The sequence below is a fragment of the Microtus pennsylvanicus genome, chromosome X (genome assembly GCF_037038515.1).
Source record: "Microtus pennsylvanicus isolate mMicPen1 chromosome X, mMicPen1.hap1, whole genome shotgun sequence".
NCBI classification, from domain to species: domain Eukaryota; kingdom Metazoa; phylum Chordata; class Mammalia; order Rodentia; family Cricetidae; genus Microtus; species Microtus pennsylvanicus.
The window spans coordinates 22734710-22758249 of NC_134601.1; the positions used below are offsets into that span (position 1 = coordinate 22734710).

The 23540-nt window shown below is 32.2% G+C and overlaps 1 protein-coding gene across 3 annotated transcripts in view; it reads left to right on the plus strand.

Annotated features, from left to right (window-relative positions):
* Positions 1–23540, plus strand: part of Diaph2 (diaphanous related formin 2) — a 736918-nt gene that overhangs the window by 233529 nt on the left and 479849 nt on the right. For all 3 annotated transcript variants that reach the window (XM_075958584.1, XM_075958587.1, XM_075958586.1), the window contains 4 exons: positions 1103–1167; positions 3404–3508; positions 7070–7378; positions 8184–8298. In XM_075958584.1, the coding sequence (XP_075814699.1) occupies positions 1103–1167; positions 3404–3508; positions 7070–7378; positions 8184–8298 (594 nt within the window). The remainder of the gene's footprint in view (positions 1–1102; positions 1168–3403; positions 3509–7069; positions 7379–8183; positions 8299–23540) is intronic.

A 23540-nucleotide genomic window follows, 5' to 3' on the forward strand; every position in this document is an offset into this window, starting at 1 on the left:
GGAAAAATTACTTAAATTTTTATATGCAAGCTAATCAGTATATATAACTAGTAAATATATTTATTTAAAGTAAGTATATTTATTCTTAAAAATGTAAATGAATAAATATATACATGTATTAATACTTGTGTACTTAAAACCATCATTGTATTCAAAATCATAAACTGTGTTACTCCTGAAAGTTTCTGCTGTATTCTCCTTCTTCCACCTTACTCTACTTATATACTGGGTGGTCGCTAAAAATAGACACACCCTCTAATCTGTCTTATACTGACTTTTATTTAGCTTAATTATTCTCTCCAGTTTCCTTTTCTAAAATCTTAATGTAAGTAGTGTCATGTAGCACATATTCTCTCTGTCTGTCTCCTTTCATTAATCATAATAATTTTGAGATTATCCATGTTATAATTCATATTCCTTTCTATTGTGAAGTAATATTCATATAGGAATATAACACAATTTGTATTTCTTGGTGTCCAGTTGAGTTCTTTCCAGTATTTACCTATTGTAATAAAGCTGTTTTACATAATTTATAAAATTGTGCAATTCAGACATGTTTCATTTTCCTACGGAGAAATATTTGGGTAACACACAAAGATACAATATGGGACTAAAGAGGATTTTCTATTATATTTATTAACTAGACTTTAATGATTTTGAATTTTCTTCCCTTTGTACAACATACATTTTGTTCAGATAAGAATTCAGGTAAAAGAGTTTACTGGCAAATCTGAATTGGTGAATGTTACTGCTACTTGCTCCCCCAGCATTTTGAGTTTTCATGGTCTGAACATGGGTTCTTTCCCTCCACTCTCTATATAATAGTGTATAATTTTAGAAAGAATTCTATAGTGGGAAAATTGGAATTATAATTAACAATTATCATTGCAAGGAAAATTTTATCAAAGATATTTATGGATGCTGAGGTTTTTGCTTTAATACTTAAGAAAGAAAATATGGTATTAATATGTGCATTGTAGTATAGACTGGTTCCCTTTTAATGACAATTCATGTTAGAATTTCAGAATCATATACTCTCAGCCATAATTAACTGGATATTCCATCTCATTTGTTTCTAATCAACTTTGCTTCATCTGAATAGATGCTTGTGTAAACAAGGCAAAAGTTGAAGAAAGTGAACAAAAAGCAATGGAATTCTCAAAGAAGGTAAGACTGACAAAATAGTAATCTTGATTTTTAAATTGATAATTTAACCATAATAGATAATTATTTAACCGTAAGCACATTTGTTTCTTTATTTGACACTTCATATCTTTTTCTTTCAATTATGTACTACTAGAATCAAACGTTGTATTGTAATGATTTATTTCATAATAAGATATGATATTTACCATTTCCTTCTCATCCACCTAATTCATTAGGTAAAAAAAAATACTAACCTTATTCTACTTAATGATAAATGAAATAAAAATACCTAGCTGAAAGGAGACATAGTTAAAATCAAACAACCAAAACAAATTTCTTCATTGCATTTCTTTAGCGTTCACTTATATCACACAGTTCTATAGGAAACTGGGAGAATTTTAGCTTCCTTTTAAAGCTATGCCTTTTGAACTCGTGATGAAATTTGGTGGTTAGAATGTTCTTCTAGCATGGGCAAGGTCCTGATTTTGATCCACAACACAAAAAGCTTATTGGAACTGATAGAAGTCTAATGTTGGGATTCATTCTCTTTTCCTGTCACCTCATTTCTTTCTTTAGACTTCTTGGAATTTTGTAATTGCCATTTATTAAATAATGTTGTTACTTTGTTTAGGCTTCCTGGAACTTGATATTTTTTCTTTATTCTTTGCTTATAAATGGCTTCGAATAAGTACAATCTTTATGATACTGTAATTTCATTCATACATAAGATGGACTTTTTCTTATTTGATGAAAGCCTACATACAATTTTATCAATGTTTAATATAATTATCAAATTATCAAGTGTTCTTCCTTCTCCCTCTCTACCCTTCTTCTTTCTTTCCTCCCTCCTTTACCTTATGTGTTTTTTTGTAGTTTTGGAATTTAGTTCTATTATAATAAATTTTTACCAGCCCCTATAAGGTATTTTCAAGTAGACAGAAATGAATAAAAGCATGGCTAAGTAGTATTTCAGCGTTTGAAATAAAAAACTTGCCCTGACATTTTTTTTATCCAACCAGAATAACATTCTGTAATATCCAAAGGTCATGTTTAATATGGGATGAATATTTACTAACAGAGAATGTTCTGCTCCATCAGTTCCTACTCTTTAAAGATAGTTCTGGATAGTAACATATATCACTTTTATAAACAGAAATAACATTGTTGGGATAATCTTAGGACATATATAATGACTAAAGTTTACATTGACAATACAAAGTAAATGGCATCTTCTATAGTGGGACCTATACAGCATTTTCTATAAATGTATGTAGCCCAGTTTATGTTTGCTTAGAGTAAGGACTGAGGTAAACGCTAAAACATGATGCAGGAAATGTACATGTCCATTTGGAGAGTTGGTATCTTCAGTACCCCGTATTTTCACTTCTCACTCCCCCCCTCTCTTTTTTCCTCTCTTCCTTTTGCATCTGTGTAAGCAATTGTTTATTTATTTTGGTATGTGTCTCTGTGTTTGCATGCATGCATGAGTGTGTGTGTGCGTGTGTGTGTGTGTGTATACTGACATGTGTCTGCTCATGTGGAGAAGTCAGAGAATGACCTACAAGATTCAGTTTTCTCCTTCCATTATATAGGGTTCAAGGATCAAACTCAGGTTATTATGCTTTTGTGCAAGCACCTCTGCCCTCTGAACTGTATTTCCTTTCCTTGTTTTCCTCTCTTGAGGTGTTTATAGAGGGTTTTTGTTAACCAGCTGATAGACAATAGAATTTCAGTGTATATCATTGTAATGCCAGATATTGTGAAGCTCTGTGTTTTGAATTCTAAGCAATGAAGATTATAACAGAAATAATCCCCCAGTCTATTTTATGTTAATGTACATACTTCCGATCATTGTAAAAATGTAATCATTAGGAGGATTAAATATGATGAAGAGTTTGTAAATGATTTCCATATTTTATATTTTACTTTCTAATTAAGCTTAAAGAAATGGGACAAATAATCAATAAACTATATTAATTCTACAATTGAATTTTCTTTCACAATAAACTTTCCATACATGTTAACAGAGACTTCACAGTCCACTCATTTTTTTCCATTACTTTTTTTTTTTACAAAGAGAATTTCCCCTGTGTGACTGCTTAGTTTTCAGGAGAATAATCAAGAACTTTATCTCTCTGAGTGATCTGTAAATTCAGACAAGAAAAAAAAACATGCTTCATATTTACTAAATAATGTTGTTTAAATCTTTCTCAAATATGTATTAGTAACTGCATATTTATGATGATGGTCATTGTAGTTCGATGAAGAATTCACAGCTCGTCAGGAAGCTCAAGCGGAGCTTCAGAAAAGAGATGAAAAAATCAAAGAACTGGAAATAGAAATCCAGCAGCTTAGAACCCAGGTAATTAAACAAAATGGAGACTTTAGTCACAATGAATTTGGGGGTAGAAAGTTATCTCGTTAGTCAGAAGGAAAAATGTGATGGGAAACAGACATTTTGGTTGTTGTTAAAAGTTTCACATTTTAGTTGAAATAAGTATAGATATGATTTTTCCAGGACAGTAAATCATTTTAATGTTTGGAAATAAATAAGGCTTCATTTACTCAAACTGCCCTGAATATATTTTAACAGAATACATTACCCAAGCCAAACTGTTTATGACATGAAATTTTCATGATGATTTGCAAAACTGTGTGCATAGTATTTTCTTTCAAAAAGAATATAGAAATGCTCATGAATTTTAATTATCCAAAAAGACTTCTTGAAATCTTTAAATCTAGACTACCTTCAATTCAAAACCTATGCACTTTATTTTTCTTGACATTCCCTTGCACAAACAGTTCTTAATAATATGTCTAAACTTTAAAGTTAACTATATTCTTAGCACATTTTGTGGTTTAAATGAATAATATGAAATTGAAGAAGATGCCTTTAAATAGATAATGTGCAGTAGGTGTTCGACTGATATGTCTATCCCCAAAAGTATACTGAGAAATTACTTCCAGAGTCACTGGTAAGCTCGAAAGGTTTCCACCCATAGCCCAAATCTTTGTTTCTTCTTTCAGTATTGTCTTACTTCCCTTTCCATCTGTCTGAGAACTTGATTTCTCTGATTTTCTCATTCCCCAATTGTGAGATATCTCTGTGTTCTCTCTGCCCTTGGCATTTTTCTCTGCTTTGTTTTTCCTAGCATAAATGTCCCACTCAGTTTCATATGTTCATATATCACCTTTTAGTAGGTGTCAAAACTTTTGAGTCTGTCTTCCATTTCCAGCTGTCCCCGTAGGCATGTCTTTTGTATTGAAATCAAACTCAATATTTTTGATTTTTCTCTTTCTTTCAACCAGCTTAGTCTCCATTTTGACCTGTTTTAAAATGTATCACTTTCTTTAATACTGAAGTTTGATTTATTTCTTGCCCTGTTTCTGATAAAGATAGTTCTTCTTTTATTTAAATTATTCCAGTGATTTTTTTCCTCTGCATTAAAACCCCAGTCCCTTCACGTCTTGCTGAATTACTATAGTTGTCTCCTTATTTTCCTTCCTGCCTATAGTCTTTTCCTCCTCAAGTTCATCCTTTTATGTCAATTAATCCTCACAAAACATTGTCCTAATTATTATAACTGAAGGATTTATTGTGTACAGTGGCCGCCTGTTGTATCAGGGATTAAACAAAATCTCCTTCCCAAGAATATTAAAAGCCTTCTGGCCTAGGCTGCCTCATACTTACTCCCTTTGCAGCTTAGACTCTGACTGCTCTCCTAGCTAAAACAACCTTTATTGCTGTGAAATTTTCCTTCCATTCATCAGGTTTCTAATGTACTGACTCCATACTTTTCATTCTGCCAACTTTCCCACACATTACTTAGAGATTTTTTTAATGATTTTTCACAAAGAAAATATTCCATAGTTCACTAAATTTATAGTGTCTTTTTTAAATTTATTTATTTATTAAAGATTTCTGTCTCTTCCCCGCCACTGCCTCCCATTTCCCTCCCCCTCCCCCAATTAAGTCTCCCCCCAGCCCGAAAAGCAATCAGGGTTCCCTGTCCTGTGGGAAGTCCAAGGAACCCCCACCTCCATCCAGGTCTAGTAAGTTGAGCATTCAAACTGCCTAGGCTCCCACAAAGCCAGTGCGTGCAGTAGGATCAGAAACCCATTGCCATTGTAAATTTAATAAACATGAAATTCTCAGAGATTTGCAAGACATGTTAGCATATTAAGTACATTGAAGAAGCCTCTCTAACCTTGTGCCCTTCCTTGATTCATTTTACCACAGTAGCTTCTGTTGGTTTCATTTTTACTTTTGAGACAGGGTCTCATTTTGTATCCCTGCTGAGGGTGGTGCTCTTTGTGCAGTCCAGACTGGCATTGAACGCACAGAAAGCCATCTGCATCTGCCTCCCAAGTGCTGGGGTTAAAGGTATCTACCACCATTCCTGACTGACTACAGGATTGTTTTCTGCCTGTTACAAAAGCTATCTCTTGCTAGCATTCATCTACTCATAGATGCTGGTGAATTCCCCTGACCCCTTTCTTTCCTTCTTGTGCTATATATTGTTTTTCTTTTGAGGCTCACTCTGACTACCTGGCCCAGGCTAGTCTGAAACTTTCTATATAGTCCAGATTGTGCCAACATGCCCTGGTCAACTCTCTCAGCTACATTACTACATTATATCTCAGTTTGATTATTTAACTTCTAATTATTCAATGAGGGAAAAGTAGCTAATATGTTTTGATACTGAAAGGCTACAAACGTGGAGAATATATATTTACTTGAATTAAAATTCTATACATTTGTTCTCTTTTTCAGGTACATTCACATGGTGGGCAACACTCCCCCTAAACTATACCTCCAACCTTAATTAGTTTAAGGAATTTGTGGTTGTGGTATTCAAATAGATTATATATAATAGAGGAAAAATTCCACTGGTGTTTAAAATGTTCATTGAATAATTGTTTTTCTTATTTGCATTAATTTTAATTTTTATAATTAATTTCCATAAATTTAAAATTTTTTCTGTCTTTCAGTGAAAAGATGAAACATAGAAATTTACCTTTCAAATATTTAAAAACAAATTATTCAAAATTTTTTGGAATAAATAACAAATTTTCTGAAATTGATTTTTTTCTAATAATTTAATTAGTCTTACAAGAGTAAAAAAAAAATCAGGCTTTTACAGGTTTGTATATTTCCTCATGATTTCAGTAAAGGATTTCATTCCAGAAGAGGCAGCCATTTTAAGTATACGAAGATATTTTGATATATCTATATATGAGTATATACAAACATGAATACTTATACATATAAATAAAATTTGATCAAAAGTAGTGAATGCTATATAGAACATATTTCCACAATTATATCTAACTATAAACTAAACCTTTTAAAATATTTTATAAATAATAATGTTACTTAAATTTTTTTATCCAAAATGCATTTAATTGTTTTTTTTTCTGAAAGACACTTCAAAGTTTAACTGGGACAATGAAATATTCCAAGAAGAAATTTTGTATTAACCAAGATAAAAGTTCTTCCTGATTAAAAAAACCATTATGCCATGAAACTTCAATTAGTGAATTTTAATATTTTGATTACAAAAAGGTCTGTTAAGTGCTACTAATTTCTTTGAAATATTTTCATGTTCAATTGGGAGAGGGAACCATTGTGATTAGTAAGTAACGTTTTAAAGTTTATTTGATCCTTTGAACATAATATGGAATTCAGTGTTATCTATCTTTTATTAACTGCCAGTCGTGAAGAAACTTGAAGTTACTTTCTGACAGTTAATTGTTTGAAGTATGCATTGTATATCAGAAGTCTTTATTTATAGGTTCTGATAAAGTATATAATCAGGAAAATTTAGAAAGGTATAAATAGTCTTGAGCCCTGAACACCCAACAGATGTGTGTAATTTGTATTATATGTTCTTATAAGCATTTCAACTTATTTCTGTTTCAGGGAGCTTCATCTGAGATCCCAGGCCCACCTCCACCACCTCCACTGCCAGGTGCTGGACCATGCCCACCACCTCCTCCTCCACCACCACCTCCACTTCCTGGAGTAGCTCCTCCTCCTCCACCACCTTTACCTGGTATGCCTGGTATTCCACCACCACCACCTCCCCCTTTGCTTGGAGGACCTCCTCCACCACCACCCCCTGGAGGAATTCTTCCTCTCCTACCAGGAGCAATTGAGCTACCATATGGAATGAAGCAGAAAAAAGTATATAAACCAGGAGTATCCATGAAAAGAATCAACTGGTCCAAGGTAAGACTTGAGGGATCCTTGTACTTTTTCCATGACTGGCAATGTGTGAGAAATGCATTACTGTGAGTCACCATCAAATGCTGTTTAAGATTGTGATTATTGGCATTATTGCTTTCCTCTGTGGCCTTAACAAATTATATTCATCTTTCAATGTGTGACCTAGATAACTGGGAATTTACCAACAGCTTTGAAATTATGGTACAGAAAAAGGAAAACCAAATTGAAAAACCTATAAAATGTATAATGAAATGAAACTAATTTCATACTTTTTTATCATTGTAAATATTAAGGATTGTCACATTCTTAATATCATTTCCTGTTAAGATTCTGTTGTATTTGATATTTTTGGCCTTAGAGAATAATAAGTATTTTCATTCTAAACTTTTATAAAAGTGTCATAAAACTGCAGGGATCGAAGCCTAAAACAAACAGGTGGACAAAAGGGTTTAGGGAAGTGGGAGTGGGAATAATATATACAATGTACATGTACTAAAATTTCACAATAAAATCAAATACTTGGTATATCAAATATTTCAAAAAACTAGGAACAAGGATAATGTATGCAATTATTTTGAGGGTCTTTTCAGTCAACACTTTCAAATGTTTTTTTATTATATTGCTTTTTTATTTACATTGCTTTTGTATAGCTTTACTGTACAGTGGCAGAATTGTGTTTCTCTGAATATTTATGAGTGTAATTTTGTATACTTGAAATAAATTTAGTGGATTATAAACAAAGGAAAGTCAGTTTTTGAAAAATTAAATAGTAACTGCATGAAAACATGTCCTTGTTATTTTGTCTTAGATTGAGCCTAAAGAATTATCTGAAAACTGTTTCTGGCTAAAAGTAAAAGAAGAAAAGTTTGAGAATCCAGACCTATTTGCAAAATTGGCCTTGACATTCGCTTCCCAGATAAAAGGTATCTTTTGTTTTTACATATTATTAATTCCTGTTCCTCATGTATTGGAATTCGTTTCTCTGCTAAAATGTTCAAAGGATGTGTGAATGTTTTGTTTTCTCACAATAAGTATGGTCAAACATAAATATATTCATGTACTGTGTACGTTTTTACTCTGTAGCCACAGGAAAATGTTCTCATTTGAATTTTGTTTTGCATGAATACTATTATTTAAGATAAAGTATAGACTTTATCTTTATTTTTAATAAGTTTGCTATATCTCATAAAACTGATTTACTATGTATCACAAAATTGCATCATGGAATACTAATGCCTCTGAACTATATGGATGATATTGGAGTAATTCTATATATATCATTTATCTGCATCACTTCTTAGGAATCCTCATAGTTTTTCTTATGAGCATATGCTCTGAATTAATATCCAAATTGGATCCTCAGCAAATATGATTGTGATTATGGATTTGATAAATATATATCTTTTTATGATCATACCCTTTGCATTTTAAGTGCAATCCAGTAATATGTAAGTCTCACAATTAGTCATTGTGGTCAATGGAGATTTTATATTATATCTGAACATATTGATTTTAATATCTCAATTAAATATAGACATTGTACTAGTAAATCAGTTTTTCCAACTAATAAATGAAAATATTCTATCCTTTCTTCAAGATGAGTGCTTTGTTTTTCAAGATGAGTGTTTGTCATCTGATTTTTTACTTTGTTAATTTGGAGTAGATTGGAGGAGAGAGTTATAGAGAGATAGAGAAAAGAGTAAAAAAAGTGAGAGAGAGGAAAAAGAGAGGAAGGGAAAGAGGAAAGGATGCGGGGGAGACTGATCTGTGGTGATTAGAGTGTTCTGAATATCTTTGACATTGAAAAAAAGTGTTAGTAGTTTTACTTTTTGCTTATTTGCTAGAGTTGTCTTCACATTTAAAATTTCTCCAATGAGTTGACCTATTACTATTTATCATAATTCTCAGAAAGTACCCAAGTAAGTACTTGGTTTTGAGAAAAAAAAAACAAAAAAAAAATGATGGCAGGAAGCAGAAATATAGATTACACTTCCATTCTAGACTCAGACCACTGGAGAAGAGAATATTATTACTGATTTTTTTACATTATGATCTAGACTAGCTATTTCTTGAGAAACATTTTAAAAACATTTTCCATTGTTATTCCTTCCTATCTTCAGTATTGTACATTGATATTATCTTGCATTTGTCAACTGTGTTCTTTTTATATATTGTATATAATTATGTGTTGTGGGTCTGTGTTAGTACATTTAATTATTCCCTTAGCATCAGACACTTTGTTTTCCTGCTACAAAAATGAAGTAGCAAATGTGTTTCTGTGTGTGGTTTTGGGTGGGATGGGCTGTAGTGCAAATTAGAGGAATGTATTATACAATTAATAATTTGAAACATATCAAAAATCTGCCTTCAAGTATTTATAAGTTTAAAGTGTTACCAAGAATGCATATGAATTCATGTTGCATCCCTAATCAAAGTCAACAGTGTTGTAGAATCTGGAACTTTGACCACCAGTAATATACAATATTATACAAGAAATCCTGCATCTTATGCCATGAGATTGGTTGTTGTGAAAACACAGGCAGTCTAACAAGAGTGTAGAGGGAAGAGAAAGGGGAAGCGGACAGGTATGATCAGGGAAATGACCAATGTGCATTATATAATTGTATGAAAAGTCTTACGAAACCCAGCAATATACAGAATGAATATTTCCCAATTAAAACAGAGATGCAGTAATAAGTATTGGATGGAACTATCTTCAGGCTATGCATATATGGAACATAAGCAAATTTCTTGTTTAGACTCATATTCTGTTCTCAAGATGTCTTATTTCATACAAGTAAATATTCTACAATCTGAAAACAAAATCCAATAGCAGAAACACTTCTGATATTAAGTATTTTGGATAATTGGATACTCAATCTGTGTCTTTTTCTCTGAAATTTTGCCCATATTTCAGGTAAAAATGTTAAATGTTTAGGAATATTTTTTTTTTTGCTTTTGTTCAGGTGATGAAAAAGAAAGTTCTCCGTAGTCTAGGCTACTCTGTAGCTTAAGATGGTCTTAGATAATGGCATTCATTTTTCAGCCTCCAGAGTGGTAGTATTTCAGGCATGAGAAACCATAGTTGGTTACTTTTCTGTTTTGCATGCTGTCGAACAGCATTTTTTTTCTGTTAACAAGCAGTTTTTAACTTTTTTTCTGTGATTTTTTTCCTTGCTTTGATTTTCTCACTCTGTTAAACATTTGCTGTTTTATAAATTGCAGTTACCTTAGTCCATATAAATGATTAAGTAAGCCTGAATTCTTAATTTTTTAAATGAAGAAAGTAAGATTAGAGACAGAAGGATAAATCATAAGGGATATTGGGGTATATGCAGCATTGCGTGTGTGAATTTGTTAAAGTGAACCCATTACTATAGTGAGCATTGCAAAAGTGCAACCTACTTGAAAAAGGGTATTGAAACCGAGTCACATCTACTTTCATCCATTGTAATACATACCAATTCCACTGACTGAATTACCTCATCTGTAGTGTGAATAGACTAATGTTTAACTAGGTAGGAAAATGAGATCAGGTTATATACATTTAAGTAGCTGACATACTCACTGTTTGGTATCTAATCTAACACAATAAATGTTCATTTGTTTTTCTCTTTTGATCATCTGATGTTGAGTAAGTTTGTGTTGTGTTTTAGTTACTGACAATTACTACACAAGTTTGATTGGAAAGAGAATTTCCTTTTCTTCCTTGTGGTGTTCACTAGAACTAATCAGTTACAAAAGAAGGAATTCCGAATGCTCCTGCCAAAGCATAATCAAACCATAGTGAAAGCAAACCAAATTATTCAAATCATGTACTCACTGCTCCGAATGCTGCCTCTCCATTCCCCTCAAGTTTAATTCTTCAAATTTCTGTGTGGCATTACTCCTATTTTGCTAATTTTGAATGTTTAAGTACATAGAAGGAAAGTGGAACCCTTTAGTATCCCTGATTTATTTCTGAAGGGGCATTTCAGGATCACTGACATATCAAAGAACATATTGTGTGTGTATGCAATAGACCAAACAAGTTTTAGTGACACAACACATGCTTTAATTAACACTCTTAAGAACTGATTCTCTCCCTGTAGCAGCTGAAGTTCTTTGACACTCACAGTGCCTAGATTCATGATTTGGTCAATAGATGGCAGGCTTAGTAAGTAATCAGCAGGAGGTTCTGGCTCCAGCAAACTTAAGCTGTCCTGCCCTGGCACTTATAGCTTTAGGGCACTGCTTTCTTCTCCATTCTGCTGCTCATTGCAGCTCAATCAGCACCATTCTGGAATGAGCCACCAAGCTCTTGTTTCTAAGACCTAATTCCAAGGCTGTTAGACTCAGTGTTCCAAAACCTTATGAGAACTACCCCCTACTGCAAGGCTGTGGGAGCTCATGTCTCCATTCTCACTAAATGCACTATAAAGCATTACTAGTCTATGTTGTCAAGTGAATGTTTAAAATTTTAAAGTAGCTTAGACTTGCTAAATAGAAAGAAGCTTTCAAATGTACCAGTTTTAATACCTATAATATTTAGATTTGTAAATATTTAATGTGTGAAAAGTTCCATAAAATTATATGTTCTGTATGAATTACTTATTCTTAGAGTTTTAGAGAAAATTATTTTTAACATTTCACTCCAAAGCAATTTTCTTCTGTTTTAAGGGTGGGTTTATCTCTCATTTCATTTGACTAGTTTGTAAAACACCTAGTATGTGCATGGGGAAGAACTGGTTAATGTCTTCTTCCTGCACCAGGGAACTCATAATCTATTGACTAAGGTTGGAAGCTTTCCATATTTAGTCAAATTATAGTAAATGTTGGAATAGACTTTTTTATTTCAAAAACTGGGAAGCATAGAATATAGCTAATTTATAACTGGAAATCATAAAGAACTCAGAGGTAGTGGTATGAGCATTTGAGTAGTTTCAATAGGGAAAGATGCAAAGAGTCTTTTCGGGTAGGGAACAACATTAGCAAAGTATGAAAAATTTATACGAGTGAAACTTAACCTAATTTATTTGAGCAAAGAACTGCCCATGAATTTTGTAGTGCCCAGGGTCAGAAGGGATTCATATGAACAGCAAGTTTTTTTATGCTAAGTATGGAAACAGAAACAGAAATCAGCAGGCTTGTTGGAGTTAGGCATTTGCTTCATTTGGGCATTCTCTGATTAAAACTCGAGTCTCTGTGACTGGTGGAAATTCAGCTGGTTATTACAAAAACTACATATACTAAATTAGGTTGAACTGGAAGTTTCGAGCCAGCTCCAAGCCTATGGTCTCCTATTAACTTACCAGTGGGGAGAAGAGAAGCACATACTGTGCTGAATGCACATGCAGCAGCTGCTGGCGTTGGAGTGAGGAGATTTGGTGAGAAGTGCAGAGTGAAGAACATTGTGTTGCTCTTTTCATATGAGTGTGAGCATAGCCACTGGCTGTAAGACTTGTCTCTAGGTCTGAACATTTGACCTCCTCGAGAGAATCTGATGAAATACAGAAAGTACAAAATTAGTTTAGAAAGACTTTTTGTCAGAACTGGAGAGAAATTCTTAAGCTGTCTCCACTTTGCAATGTTAATAACTAATAGAAAAGTTGAAATAAAAACTAGGAAATGTTTATAACATTCCTTTTCCTAGAGGATGAGGCTTTTGGTGTCAGAGCTGATGTGGGAGTGTCATATATCAATCTGTTGATTTCATTGGTTGAGCAATAAAGAAACTGCTTGGCCCTCATAGGTTAAAACATAGGTGGGATGCCCCAATGGTACGAAAGAACTTTGGGTGACTGTCCAGGCAGCGAGATGTCTCTGTCATTTCTAGAGTTTTCTTATTTCTTGTTTACTTAGGTAGTATTATATCCTTCTGGAGTTTTTGATGGAGTTGAAGAATGAATAGATAGTTATAGTTTTTCTTAGTTACGATAAAAGATAAAATTGATATAAATATTGTAACTGTAATTCTTGCTTGATAACTGTTTTGCTATATGTAATTTTGCTATGTTAAGGTTAAAGCCTTCCTTTTTTTGTTTAAACAGAAAAAGGGGAAGTGATGTGGGAGTGTCATATATCAATCTGTTGATTTCGTTGGTTAAGCAATAAAGAAACTGCTTGGCCCTCATAGGTTAAAACATAGGTGGGAGGAGTAAACAGAACAGAATTCTGGGAGAAAGAAGCTGAGTCAAGGAGTTGCCATGATTCTCCCACTCCAGACAGATGTAGGCTAGAATCTCCCTGGTAAGTGCACCTCGTGGTGCTACATAGATTAATAGAAATGGGTTAAGAGGTTGAAACTAAGGGGCCAAGCAGTGTTTAAAAGAATACAGTTTCCATGTAATTATTTCGGGGCATAAGCTAAAGCTAGACATGCAGGCGGCGGGGGTGCCGGGGACGCAGCCCCGCCGCTCCAACTATTACAACACAGAGCCATTTTCATTCTTTGCATGTATTTTTAGTGGGAATCCTAATTCCTAACCCCTCTTCCCTATATTAGATACCAAACCATGAAGATTAACCCTAGGTTTTTTTAGTGCATAGGTGATTTATAATTTTTATAGTGTATATTACTAATTGTGAATAAATATTTCTAGCCTTGGCAAGATACAATGATACCCTCAAAGAGTATGAATCTAGTTTTCAAATTCCGTGTTTTCCTTATTATGAAATTTATGTTTTTATAAGCCATCATAACGCCGTGATGCAAAATGTAGTTCAACATGTTGTCTGTTTTAGTGAAATATAAACATATACATGTCCATATGTGTTTATATGGACAGAGAAGAACAGCTGCAGAAGACCCTGTAGTCTTTTTAAATATACATTATGTCTGTAACTATTGCAATTTGCATGTTTTCTACTTATGTTTTAGTCATTAAGATGATATTTTGAGACATAACCATGCAGGCTATAATGATAGTATTATTTTGCCTTTAAAATCACAGTAATTATACATAATAATATTATGTAAGAATTAAAGTAATGATAGTTAATATTAACTAAAATTGAAATAATAATAAAATGTGTATCTTATAACTGCTAATTCTAATTAGAATTTCTAGGGTTCTCTAGAGGCTTTAGGAAGAACAAAGATAGTGCATGTTTGGAACTTGTAAGCAATTTCTTTGGTTTTAATGTTGCTTGAGGTAATATAAGAAATAAACATAAGAGGTTAATAAAATTTAGATCCTTCAAAAATATATTTCTACAGTGTAGTTTAGGTTTAATAATAACTGAAAATGAGGTGTTATAAATATTTCAAGTGCAGATAAATTTCACTTTGCAGTACTTAAAATATCAGACATAGTTTTGAGATTTTGGTAGAACACAGTTTGATGATGAATATAAAATCAGTTTTCTTCTAGAAGATATTTTAAAGTGTGTGTTTCTCAGATTTAACATCAGCTGTCTGACTCTGAAAATATCCAATGTTGCTTGATTGCTTAGCACAGTATTCTATATTAGGTGAAGAAATGAAAAGACAAAAAAATGTTAAAATCCAATTTATATCCATTTTTATAATTCAGAAGCTTTTGCGGTTGTCTTAACAATAATGTCAGACTCAGTTTGTGCATGCTTTGTACAATAGTGTTAATGTGTCCAGAGGGAAATAGTGTCCCAAAAAATGATTTGTCATCTCAGTGGCATATGTTTCTCCGAATTTCAGAGATGGGAAATCTACATCCAGTCCTGGATGTTGTAGAGGATGCCTTTGCATGCGTCCTTCTATTGTGGAAATACCTAGGCTTATTTCTGGGGTATCCTACCAGAAGCTGTATTCCTAATATCATCTCCTGAGGCTTAGGTTTTACATAGGAATTTTAGGAGAACATTTGCAATATTAACATTCAGTCTCTTTTAATAGCTATGTTTAATTCCATTATTTTATTATATATTCTTTCTTTAGTTTTCTGTAAATTGATTTTCATTGTCACTTTACCACATATTAACATGTTATTATCATATTAATAATTTCAATTTAGGATGACATGCTAACTTATTTTTATACTGGCATATTCTATCATTAGATTATCATTTCATTATATAAAAGAGGTAATTAGAAATTTTAGAGAAAGAGATACATAAATAAGCAACCTTAGAGAGGTGTTGAGATACACAATGTTCTGCTTTCTAAGCAAGGAGGTTTGAAAATGGCTGTCTTTAGAGGTTATAAGAGCCATTGTCATACGTTTCTAATTAGTAGCATCACTATAGTGACTACCAGTTATATCAGCAATCATTATAGGAATAGCATGACAATGTAATCTCAGATATCTTAAAAACTACAATTTGTTGAACCCATATTTTATTTAGTCTCCATTTCAACTCTAGATAATTTATGATTTTTTATAAGAGTATGTCTCAATTTCATAGGTAGTAAGTGACAAAAATGTGATTTGAGCCAAGGTTTGTTTTTAATGACTTCCCTATATTGTAGCAATGGGTTTTAGTGACTTTTATGCCCTTAGTAATTTGTGCATTTTGTTGCATGGTTTAGCAGAGCTCTTTTTTCACACAGTTAATGATGTAGTACTGCATATATTGTATTATCTTGTGAAATGTGTCATTCCTATTACCCAAGCACTAAAGGCAGTTCTCCAGAGCAGGAACCAGAAGATGCAAGGTGTAAATTATTCTCTGAAGAAAATAAAATTATTTCTTTTCTATGATGAAGGTTTCTTTTTTTCCTTTTGTCATTATCTCTGTACAATGTGTCACTGAGAAGACAATGTGATGATTTGGGGTTCTGCTACTTATTTATTTATTTGTAATTGAAGAAAGTATAGTTTTGTGGCATTTTTGTCTCATAATGGTTTATTAATGTACAGTGGATACATGTATAAAGTAATAAAATAAATTTTTCGTGAGGAGCTTTTGTGGCTCGATTCATAATATCATAGATGTTTTGCACTAATATATTTGCGTTTTGAGATATGACCAGGAGAGGCTATCTGTCTTTGGTTTTTACTTCTAAACATTGTGTGCACTAAGCACAATATCAGCATGTTTTTTGTTTATTTGTTTTTTGCTGTTTTTACAAGACAGGGTTTCACTGTGTAACAGCTCTGGCTGTTGTGGAACTCACTCTGTAGAACAGGCTGACTCCATACCCACAGAGATCTGCTTTACCTCTGCCTCCCAAGTACTAGGAACAAAGGTCTGTGACACCACTCCCAGGCTAACGTGTTGTTTTGATAACATCTGAAAATAAAAAACAATTCTGTCATTTTGAATCATGATTCTCGCTAAATTTGTTTTATCAAATATAAATTATGTTGCAAATTATGTTTTAACAGCTATATGCAAAGCTTCAAAATATTATGGTTTGTTTCAACTATATATTATTCCAATATCAGACTGTATCTTATATAAGAAGTATGGAGCAAGCAGTTTTTGTGTTACTCAAAGTATATTTAAGTTAGATAAATTCAACTTTGCTGAAATGTTGAATACTCCTAATACCTTCAGTCAGTAATTTTGGTGAGTGTAAATTTAATTCTTCCTCTTTTTAATTGATTTTTATTGAGCTCTACATTTTTTCTCTGCTCCACGTAATTCTTCCTTTTTAATAGGTTAGTCATAAACATGTGAGCATAACAGTTTTCTAGTAATCTTAAATATTGCACATTATTATTTTAACATTAATGTCATTACATTAAATACTTTTAATGTCTTGTAAGGAAAGTGTGGTGTTATTAATTTATTATAACTTACCCCAGATGTTGTGTGGGAATTAATGGATCTAATACAAAATTGTAACTTTGAAAAACTTCTTTAGAGTTATAGCAGACTGATACCTCTCTACTTTACATAGACGTATCATGCTGAAGTTATTTTTATCTTTCTAATAATAATTATTTGGGTACCAATTTGCATATCACAGATTATCCTTGCAATTAACAAATTAGTAAAACCCACCTTTAGTGGTTGGGATGTGACTTTGTGATGAAATGCTTGCTTAGCATGCAAGAGATCCTAGGTATATCATCAGGACTGAAAAAAAAAAGAAGAAGAAAACAAATCATCATTTATTTCACAGAATATCAGGAATCCTGGCAGTTTTCAGTCAAGTCTTGAGCTGCCAGACAACCCACAAGTGCTATGATATTTCTTTCCTTGCTGAGCCTCAGTTCACTTTGCTGCCTCCTTTGTTGTTCTCATTGTGTTCTAATGCGTAGAACATTTTATTGATTATTTATTGTCTTTGTAAAAACCATAAAATACCATATTATGGACTTTTAGACAGTTTACTTTTTAGCTCTCTGTAGTTACTAGTATAGAAATTGTAATAAGAACTTCTAGCTTTCTGTGAACTTATTTTCATTACTTCTTCATATTGCCTGTAACTTTTCATGCATCACATTCATTAGAATACAGTCTTCACTATATGATGTCATTATTTTGTGTCCTGCATTATATGCCTAATTCTTTTAGTCAGGCAGAAATATAGCTCTTTGCTCTAGTTTTCTTAGACTATGTAAGACTGTTTAAGTGAATACACAAATGAATTACAGTTGTGTATATATTTAGGTTTATAATACCAAAGCTAATATCAGAAAGTAGCTCACATAATATAAACAATGTGTCTTTATTATTATTACAGACACATGCACACATACATGTACTTATTTATATATTAAAATCATCATATTCAATTACTAGTAAAAAGGCTATATGTTCATGTATATTTACATGTATATAACCAAATGTGTTTCTTTAAAATCCTTATTACTATAATTCAGAATCATTTTCATTGACTAAACACTGGAAAGCTGCTTTAAGCCTTGCTGGTTCCAGTTGTTTTTAATGTTAATTTGCAAGTTAATATTCCCATGAGTTAATATTTTACTTCCTTGTAGACTTTTAATTTTACCTTTTATCTATTTTTTGTATTTGTATGTTTAAAAATTCTCCCCACCTTGCTCTTCTATATTATGTTATTTTTATCTTTTCAAATATGAAAGCTATATTTTAATTTTTGAAAGTGGCTTGCAATTGGCTTTAGCCTACACAATTCTTTTGACTTTCTACCTTTTCCTTCAATATTTATTTTTATTTTATGTGAATTTGCCTGAATGCATGTCTATGTAATCTTTGTATGCAGAGTCCAAAGGATGGTGTCATTCTCTGGAACTTGAGTTCCAGAAAGTTGTCCTTCAACATGTGGGTTCTGGGAACTAAACCCATGACCTCTGTGAGAGCAGCTAATGCTTTTATTCACAGATTCATCTCTCCAGCTTCAGTTTAGTTCTCACTATGTAGTTCAGGCTAGCAAAAAATAACAGTCCTTCTACTGTGACTTCTTTTTATAGTGCTGATATTAGAGAAATTTACCACCGCCGTGGAGCTAATAACATCTTAAAATAGTATGGCTGATCCCATAATAAATATAGAAATCTTTGGTAGTTTGTTCTTCGAATTCAAAGAAATTTCAATTTCTTGTTTTTATTTTTTAAAGAACTATAAAATATAATTACAACTCTGATAATATATCACAAGAGTTTTGTGGGAATGAAGATAAATTTTGTCATAGGTTCATAAAAAGATTGACAGTTTCTAACTTATATATATGCATACTTAGTATGTGTTGGATTCTATGTGAAGTGTACATAAATTATTTTACTCAGCCTTGTTGTCTGTTTTAGACTATAGATGGTATTAATAAAGACCTTTATTTCTTTTCTACTGAACACAGAAATCAATCTCTGGCAGCCTGACCACATAACTTGCGTGCTTCATGAGTTTATTATTCCTGCTACACAAGCAAAGCTATGGAAATCTGGTGTATGAGTATAGGCTGAGTTCATAGACTCATATTTTACACACTGCTTTCTTTCTCTGCGGTGTAACTATACCTATTAAAGCTCTATTATCAGAAACCTCAACTGGAGATCCCACTATGGCCATATCTTTTCCACATGACATAAGTTGGATCTTATGTTTAATGTTTTTGTCTTTTGAAGTATCTTCTTGCCTAGGATATATATCTTATGAAAGAAATAATGTATATATCTTTTCTGTTTTTCAATAACTTTTTAAAGTTATTATAACCTCATTTCCCCCATTCCCTTTTTCCAACTCCAATCCTTCCCATGTAGCTACTGTACTATTTTTGAAATTTATGGCCTCTTTTTACTTCTATAATCGTTGTTGGGTGTGTGTGTGTGTGTGTGTGTGTGTATTTGGATGCATCCTAAATACATAAGTAAAACCTGCTCAGTATGAATAATGTTGCACGTATGTATGTGTGTTCAGGGCTGACCATTTGATATTGCATAACCTACTGTGAGGCTCTTCCATTGGCAGAGATCATCATTTTCCCAAGTTGTCTGGAGTTCTTTTTCTAGAGTTGAGGCTCCATGAGCTTAAACCCAGTAAATATACTCATAAAGAGATGTCGTAGACTGAACCAATTCATCTACTAAATACTTTATAGTGTGTTGAAACATTCTTTTTGTATTACAAAAAGAATGGTAAAGTATTCAAGTTACTATCTACCCTTGGTTAAATTCTCCATGAAAATGTGATCTGCTTTGTCTTCTTATGGGAAATGTTAATAATATTATGATTTCTCTCTGCATACCAGCATCATTTCCTCATTCTCTTTGCCATCCACTGACACGAGCTTAAGGGTGGTAATTTTTAATTTAAATTACTTGTATAGGAGCCAAAGCAAAATAACTGATGCATTCAAATGACAAATGTAACTATTGTGAATTATCATTATCTCCTCTACTAGAATGACTTATTGAGATTTGTCTGTGTCTGGCTTCATTTGATAAGAAGAGACTGATAAGGGTTTTCTTACAATGAGTGAGAAACGTGTTGCTTCTTAGCATGTGCTTGCTTTTAATAGGAGACAATAAAAGTAAGTCCTCTATAACATGTGATACCATTAGGATATTTCTAATTTTCTTCTAAAAGAAAAGCTGGTGTGATTAGGTAGCTTTTGTTGCATTAAGAACAACAATGAAGATGCTATCTGTGCTCTCCTCAGTCTTCTTTTTGCTCCTGCAGTGTCAGATGACAGGCCTGATAATTACTGGCATTTTCATTCTGTTGCACATGCTCTTTTTTCTTCGATGCTGACAATTTAAGTGTTTTAATAATTGATTATATTATCAAATGCTAATATATCTACATGATAAATGAGAATATGGCTCTAAAACCTTTGTGTTACAGATTTTAGACATTCCTTTTACTTATAACTGAACTTGACAGTTTCTTAATCCATTTCAGGACATTGCTTAAAACAAACAATTATAAAATTATTGAACTTCTTTAGATTAGATGCAGGGTTTTCAGGTACATGGTAGCTATATTGTAGTATTTCAGACAAGGTAATCTTTAACTCTGGGATCCCTCAGGATTTTTATTCTTATTTTTTTTACTTTCTCTTAAGAAGAATTCTAGCCATATTATTTTTCATGTTTGCTTATAAATATAACCCATGAAAACTGTGGGATTTTAGTAGTATTTTCAGCTACAAAGTCATACCAACTCTTATTAGATAACAGAACTATCACTGTAATCAATATCACGTGTAATAGGTTTTGATTCTATTAATAATAATTTTTGAAGCTGATCAGTTCATCTGTCTGTGATTAATGCTTCCATGTCCTATAAAATTGATGATGAGAACTGGCTGGAACAGACTTTGTGTCCATATTTCAGAACAAAGTTTTGAATTTATGATCTTGGCGATATTAAACAATAGGCCACAAGTAGATGGAAAAGGTAACTAAAGCTCTTACTTTGAGTAGTCAATTCTATACTGGATATCAACTTGATAATGTTGGTTTTCTATAAGAGCATTGTCTGAAAACAGTTTATTTCTATACTGCTCTTAAGTTCAGTGTTTTCATTTTTTTAAACAGTCCCACGAATCCCATGCTAGCCTGGAACTTAATATTTAGCCAACGATGATTTTGAATTTTTGATTCTTCTCTTTCCAGATTACTGGAATAGGCCTGAATACAGAGATTATAGGTATGCTCTACCACACCTAGATTATGAAAAGTTAGAGTTTGAGGCCAAGGCTTCCCTATTCTTGAAGCAGGCACTCTATCATGTGCCCAACCTCATAATATTTATTTTAAATTGATTTTTAATATGACGTTTTCACAAAGTATAACAGCATATACGTGTGCTATATATCTGTATATATATATATGTATTTATTATCAAAAGTATTAAAATACTATTATCAGTTTCCATGTTGAGTATATTATAAACTTATGTTTATATAATACATCCTGTTTATTTTAGAATTAGTATTTGTAAATTAGTTTAATTAATTATCTGGGCTCTCCTTAATAAGCAGTAATCTAAAGTTTTTCCTGATCTGTATGATTTTTTAACTTGCTATAAATGGGTTCCCTTTTTATTTAGTATTGTTGTGATGTAGGTAGATGCTCTTTTTTAATAAAATGAACTAAGTTTATTTCACTTTGGATCTGAAGGGAAAGTCAATTGTCTAATTCTACTTATATTTTGTTGTATCTAGCATATGCCTTTTTTATAATCTCCTAGACTGTGGCAAAAAACATTTTTTTTCTAAAATAATTTAAAATTTGCCAGCAGGAGGAGAAAAGAGAAAATTGTTTCATAGGTCTATTTTCAGACAATAATTTTCTTCTATATCACGTATTATATGAAATTTGATGTTTGCTACTGAATTACTTCATGGCAAAATGAATTACCATGGATTTGTTCTATTTTGGGTCTTATTTTAAATGCATTACAATATTTTTTAGATTGTCTTAATTTCATCTCATCATTATTTGTAACTTGATTCAAGAGTTATATATTTTGTTCAAGTACAGCACCTCCAGATTAATAGCACTAAAATTATAATAAATATATTTAAATTATTTCACGATATTCTAATACAGTCACTCTAGTCTCTAAGCAGTACATTGCCTGTCAATAGAGTAATTCATATTCTATATACACTATGCATTTGCTATCAAGAAATATGAAATAAAAATGCATGTGTTATCTAAGGATAGAATTATAGCATAGTCAGGGTTTGTTTGATTCATACGATATTTTTATATCTTATTGTTCTGAATTTGTTGCATGTATTCACTCAATTAAACCTCATATGAAGATATATTTAATATAATTTTATTATCTCCATAATATCACAAATAGAAACCACTAGAAAGCAACCCAACTGAATGTGAACTTGGTGACTTTAATTGGCAGACTGCCAACCTGCAGTATATTCACATTGTGTCCTGAATCCTGCAATTGTTAATATAGGTTCTTTTTTATGGATATGAAGCTGATATTGCAGACACCATAGTCCAGGCCATTTATGTGAGACAAATCTAGTCATGTCTACAGTATATTTGATAACCAGAATTAGTGTGAGAATGGAAAGGAATTGCCATGGATTTGTTATAAACTCTAAGAAGACATATCTGGATGATCCACATTTCTGTATCTCTGAGTTACTTTTCATTCCGAACAGTATTATTTATTCTTGGAATCTACGTATACTTCTTCTTGAATCAGATATTGAAAGTGGCATTTCAATCTTGGAAGAAGATGAAAAACTTAAGATGGGTTGTTGTTATTTTAACCCTTACAATTGAATACACGTACCAAAAGGCCTTTATTGAAACTACTTTGTGGGAAGTATTCCAAGATTCCTTTATATGTAAAGTAAAGATGTTTTCCAAGTTTCTTTTATAGTTGTCAGAGGCTTAACATTCTGAATGAGTATTACTCTTTTTTTTGTTGTGAATGTATATTATTTCTTTCTACTATTCATCTTTAATAAAAGGAGGGGCTATGAGATTAGACTCTATCAGTAATGTTTTTAAATTTTACTATATGCTTCTAGCTCAGGGGACTGCTAGAAATACTGCAGCCTTACTACCTAATATATATAATTCTTATAATGTAAATGGGAATGCATTCTTCACAGTCATTTGAAGTGTGGGGCTCTAGTTCCAAGTTCATTCAAAAAAACCTTGCATGAGGTGATTGTTGACAGTTACAGGCATTCCAAAATGTAATTTTGAATGAAAGTAATCAATATACTACCTGTCCAAGTCCTTTCTTATACTATGTCAAACTGATTAAATATTTGAAAAAAAGTATAAAACATTTAAATGTTTCAGAAAGCTGAATTTTACAACACATTGCTGAATTAGTTATTAACATG